The sequence below is a fragment of the Gekko japonicus genome, unplaced genomic scaffold (assembly GCF_001447785.1).
Source record: "Gekko japonicus isolate JY-2015 unplaced genomic scaffold, Gekko_japonicus_V1.1 scaffold1809, whole genome shotgun sequence".
In the NCBI taxonomy this organism is placed as follows: Eukaryota; Metazoa; Chordata; class Lepidosauria; order Squamata; family Gekkonidae; genus Gekko; species Gekko japonicus.
The window spans coordinates 258745-264832 of NW_015172061.1; the positions used below are offsets into that span (position 1 = coordinate 258745).

At 39.5% G+C, this 6088-nt stretch overlaps 1 protein-coding gene across 1 annotated transcript in view; it reads left to right on the forward strand.

Annotated features, from left to right (window-relative positions):
* The window catches only part of LOC107118443 (DNA polymerase zeta catalytic subunit-like), a 129150-nt gene that overhangs the window by 7194 nt on the left and 115868 nt on the right, over positions 1-6088 (forward strand). Inside the window, exon 2 of the mRNA XM_015420784.1 lies at positions 4836-5025. Coding sequence (XP_015276270.1) covers positions 4836-5025 — 190 coding nt within the window. The remainder of the gene's footprint in view (positions 1-4835; positions 5026-6088) is intronic.

Below are 6088 nucleotides of genomic sequence, written 5' to 3' on the forward strand. Positions count from 1 at the left end.
GATGATAAGAATACAAGCAACAAATAGTTAAGGTTGTTTCATCTGCTACAATCTTAACATTCATACATATAATATTTTTGTGTATACCCGAAGCACTAATTATTATTTCTGCAAATGCATGCTTTTGACCGCATGTGTAATACATGTACGTACATCAGGGAGCTGGGATTGGCCTCAGCTGGTCCCGCACCCGCCACTGGTAAACAGATACTAGTGCTGCATAACATGAAATCAGCCCTTATTACAGTTTAGTATCTTTTCTTCATAATAAGAGCGAGGGAAACTTTTTATTCCTAATAATTCCGTTATATCCTAGTGGGTTTTTAATTTCAGCTGCTCTAACCCAGTAATTAAAAAATAGACAAGTACATAAAACTTGTAACACAAATAAGTCGATAATAAAATAATACTAAATTTTCTTTGTTCATTGTGTATAGTTTGCTGTTTGTGTTTTCCCCCACTTTCCTCCAAATGATGCAATACAACCTTACAAAAGAATAGACAAAAAACTGTTTTTACCAAACTCAAGGCATATTCCAAAGGAACCAGATAGTATTATTTTGTCATATTTATAATTTGCATTTGCTTTAGGGAACTAAGATCAATGTACGTGGGGATAACTTTTTTCTCCTTCCCACAACAGCTGTTTTAGTTAAGGCAGGTATAAAGATAGTGACTTGCTCAGTCACACCACAAACTTCACCCTACCACAAATTTTGTTAGTCTTTAAGGTACTACTGAAGTGTGTGTGAACACGAAAGCTCACACCTTGAATAAAACTCTGTTGGTCTTAAAGGTGCCACTGGACTCAAACTTTGTTCTGCTGCTTCAGAACCAACACAACTACCCACCTGGTTCTACTGGACTCTTACTCTTTTCTATTGCTACAGACAGACTAACATGGCTACCCATCTTGATCTGTCTCAAGCATCATGAGTCTATCATTAAGACTTATTTCATTCTTTTGCTACAGAAGTATTTAAACTGAATTTTGATTTTCCTCTGGTTGTTGAGAGTTGCTGCAGCAGAATTTCTAGAGATTCTCAGCTGAATGCATGGCTCCTGGCTGTGTACATATAACACTCTGGATTGTAATGTACAAGAGAATCAAAACTGTTAGTATTTACTTGGATTTTTTCCTATGGGAGCCCTGCTATAATTGTTGTTTGCTCAGAAAAAAATGTTCCCTTGATATTAACTAGCAGCCATTTCAGGGAAATGCATTATAGTCTTATATTAAGAGAAATACTGGGCACTCCAATATAGCACTCAGTTCATTTGAAAGTTTTGAATCCAAGGAGCAAAAGAAGTCGTACCAAAAATAGAGTTTTGTATTTATTTTTCCGAACTTAATTTGATTGCAAATTGTATGTTGGTAAAATTTTACATTTTTCCAATCTCTGAAATGTTTAATAAAATGGGAAATTGATGTTTTTTCCTGATAGACATATCCAAGGAACAAGACAGTAACTAGTGCAGTGAATGGAAGGTTTCTGTGGGATATAGCAGCAGCTTTCGTTACGTCCTCCTTCACCCTTTTAATCTACTGTCACATAACAAATATCTAGATTCTGCTATTTTGGATAGCCTCTCTAAACATCATTTATATATATAAAAAACAGCATTATTTCTTGCTAAATATTTATATGCTGCTTGGTTTCAATTTCTATGGGGCCCCTTTGATTACTAATCAAAATTACAATAAGTAATTCAGGGTGGAATACATATTTTGTGCATTTAAAAATCATTATTCAGACATGAAATTAAACATGCATTATGTCAGTATCTTATGTTTATTTCTCATTTTTAATATTTTCTTGGGTTCAGGGATATAAACATAAATGGAGGAAAAAGCTTAGAACTGGTTCTTTTCTTTCAGCTTTGCATAGGAGTGCAAGAAAGGGCAGCTGTTTTACATAGAGAAGGCAAACCCATTAAGTTGCTTTAGTCCACAGATGGGATTTCTGGTGTCCCCAATTCTGTTTTTGTTTGGGTGACCCTTGCCAACCTCTTATACTACCTTTTCAGATAGTTAAAATAGTGTCCTGACCTGGATAACCCAGGCAAGCCTGATCTCAGATCTTGGAAGCTAAGCAGGGCTGACCCTGGCAAGTACTTGGAAGGGAGACCTCCAAGGAATACCAGGGCCTGTACGCAGAGGCAGGCAATAGTAAGTCATCGCTCTGAAATGTCCAAGCCCCACTAGGGATTGCCAGAAGTCAACCATTACTTCCAGGCATACACACACACAAAATACAAAAAACAGATAGTTAAAATAGTATCCCATTCCCAGTCTTCCATAGTATTCCCCCCATCCCTTGATTGATTGTGGAGCTGAGTTACGGTATTCTGTAATATATGTGATTGGCTGTTTTATTAATCATATGGCATTACCTACTTTGTAATAACTATTTTATTTGGGCATTTTAAACCTATTTTTTCAGCTCGGTGGAACTTACGATTTCAAAAACAACAGAAAACCATCAATACACAAATATTTAAAATGGGATTGCTTAAGCAGTCTAGCTGCCATCAACAGACGAATCTATGGGGTGGTGGAAGGGCTAAAGTAACATCTCTTCCTTTGATGACAGCAGGCAGGCAGGCAGGTACTCACCCTGTTTGCAATGCTCACTAGTTTTATCCACCAGGCCTCTACATTTTATGACGTGAAGGCAGTCCACCAGCTATGTATTGCACCCTGTCGTGTATTTGACAGTTCCACAGGTGCAGCCAGACATTAAAAACAGGTGGAGAATTGCATATTTTGCTTCTCTGTTGGTGCACTGCTATAATGCCATAGTCTGATTCACATGTGCCTTCTCTTCCCTATTAAAGCAAAGCAAATGGGAAGCATGCAGTGTGTGTCCTGTCTTGTTCGTATGTGCAAGCATCTATAAACTGTGTCTGGGCTTCCTAGCCAATAGTTATTTTGTACTAGTTAATTGTAAAATTCTACCCTACGACAATATTAATTACAAATAAGTTAATTCCTAGACTGATCAGGCCTTGTATTAACAGTGTTAATAACAAGACAATATTTTTGCCATCCGAGACATAGAAAAAAATGGAAGTCTAGAGTAGAAAACAAATTCTGTTGTAAATAAAAAAAGTATATTATTGAGACAGAAACCTTGTCATACACTTGCAATAAGTAGGACTACCAGGATATTTGAATATCAGATTAAAATTTATAGCATTGGAAACACTGAACTTTTAAATAATATTGTTAAGCACATTATAGCATATTATTTGTTGCCAAACCTATTTACATATAAACAAAGATTTTGAAAGTGTTGTGTATGTTTACAGTTTCTGTAGAAATTTTCTAATGCTGTAGATAGTTAGTTGCTGTAGATTTTCTGGGCTGTGTGGCCATGGTCTTGGCATTGTAGGATGTGACGTTTCGGCAGTAACTGTAACTGGCATCCTCAGAGGTATAACACAGAAAGATGGAGTACTCTCTGTGTCGAGGTGAGAAGAAAATGGTAGGCAGGTAATTTATATCTACTCCAGAAGGTGGGGTAGGGCTGAGTTATTATCTTGTAGGAGTTTCCCAGGCTATGAACATGCTAATGGAGGAGTATTCCTGAGGAGGTTCTTTTGCATATGGATTGTTTCCTGTTTCTAATCTTATCTGTAGTGCTATTGTCAGATGTAGAGCCTTTTGTGTTTTTCAGGACAGGAAACCATGCCCTATTTATTTTTAAACTCTCTTCTTTCCTGTTGAAATTGTGTTTATGTTTATGAATGTCAACGGCTTCCCTGTGTAATCTGACATGGTAATTGGCAGTGTTGTCCAGCCTTTCAGTGTCTTGGAACAAAATACAGTGTCCTGTTTGAGTTAGGCTATGTTCAGCCACTGCTGATTTTTCAGGTTGGCAAGTCTGCAGTGTCTTTCATGTTCTTTTATTCTTGTCTGAATGCTACGCTGTGTGGTCCCAATGTAAACTTGTCCACAGCTGCATGGTATGCGGTATACTGCAGGAGTGAGGGGGTCTCTTCTGTCTTTTACCGATCATAGCATCTGTTGTATTTTTCTGGTGGGTCTGAATACTGTTTGTAGGTTGTGTTTTTTCATAAGTTTTCCCATCTGATCAGCGATTACTTTAATATATGGCAAAAACACTTTTCCTGTGGGAGGCTGTTTTTCCTCAGTTGTTTGTTTTACCTTTGGTTTAATCGCTCTTCTGATTTCATTCTTGGAGTGGCCATTTGCTTGAAGTGCGTGATTTAGATGATTTAGTTCATCATTGAGAAAGTGTGGTTCACATATCCGTCTTGCACGGTCTACTAATGTTTTGATCATGCCTCTTTTTTGCTGAGGGTGGTGACTGGAGTTCTTGTGTAAATAATGGTCCGTGTGAGTTGGTTTTCCATAGACCTTGTGACCTAATTGAAGGTTAGTTTTGCGGATGACTATGATATCTAGAAATGGGAATTTACCCTCAACTTCTTTTTCCATGGTGAATTGTATGTTGGGGTGGATGTTGTTGAGGTAGTCTAAAAACGCCATCAATTCTACTTCTCCATGGCTCCAAATGGCCACAACCCGGAAAATCTACAGCAACTAATGAACTCTGCCCGTGAAAGCCTTTGACAACATACTGTAGATAGTGTTATCATGATTTTTTTTTTCGGTTCACTCATTTGAAAAGAAAAAATACTTCATTTTTTCAGTGCCCCGTGAAATTTCCTAAATTCCATCCAAAAAATAGAAAAAAGTTGTTATTGTTTGGCAATCACTACTGTAGATTTTTCTTAGCAACAAGAGGTGATGGCTTCCTGGGCTTTTGTCTTTGACTCTGAAATATTGTATTTTTTTCCTCTTGTAGGTCAGAAGACTTGTCTCCACTTACATGGTATTTTTCCTTATCTGTACGTTCCCTATGACGGTTATGGGCAACAACCAGAACCTTATCTTCGACATTTGGCATTCAGCATTGACCGAGCACTCAATATAGCTTTAGGAAATCCATCCTCTTCTCTTCAGCATGTGTTCAAAGTATCTCTAGTATATGGAATGTAAGTACTATTTTGTTACAACTTTTTGGCTTGATGTGAATTTTTTTAAATACTAACAACATTGAAAAACGTATGCTGTTCAAGGTTTAAAACATTGTTAGATGAAAAAAGGGGTTGGGTGCTTGGGGGTAAGATAGTGACACGGCTTTTGGAGAACTTTACACGTGAAATGTACTTCTTCCCAACCACAAAGCAGTGACAACTCTTACCACCTTCTGTGCATCCAGTGTCCTTTTCAGTGCCACAAGGGATCTGATGTCCATAGGTGTCAGCGAGCTGCCATTTCCTTGGTGTTTATGGAACTGGCCGTTGCTGTTCTCAGGCCGCTTTGTGCCTTTTCTAATCTGTAACCTAAAGAGGGAAATGAGCCCATTGGTTTAAACCTTGTTTGAAGTTCCTTTAATACACCTTCCCTGGGCATTGTAGTTATTCCTAACAATCTCTGTATGTTCGTGATCAACCATGCTTTGGAAATAAATCTTGCTTCATTTTGAACGTGCATCTATTCTCCTGATTTGGGATCTAACATTTTGTTAGGAATCTATTTTCCCCCTCACCCCGAGTCTGACGCCTGTCATGAGCGGGGCAGAAGGGAAACCTCCAACTCTGGCGGGGGACCGAGGAACCATCCCGGTCACCGCCTCGACATCGGGCTCGGTGCCGACAGATGGTGCCATCGGGGGGAGCGATCCCGCGGCACGAGACTCTTCCCTGGCCGCCTCCTACCCCGTCGCAATGGGGAAAACGGGAGATGAGAGCCTCGGAGGATTGGACTATGTTTGATACTCAGGGCACGAAAGCGACGTTTGCTCATCGTGGGAGTGGACTCCGGGAAAGTCTTTTTGAATCAGGATTGTGTCCCGAAAGACCCCGGAGCTGCCCGGCAGAAAATTTCCGGATCGAGGATGACTTCTGGCCGGACGAACGACCGAGTGGACGAGACCGGGATACGAGATCGGGAAGGGGGGAGGCCCAAGACGATCGATTGGAATACCTTGAACGTTCCGTGCAGGACTTAATGAGAACGGTAACTGAGGTTTTCAATGCAATACCGCAGATGATG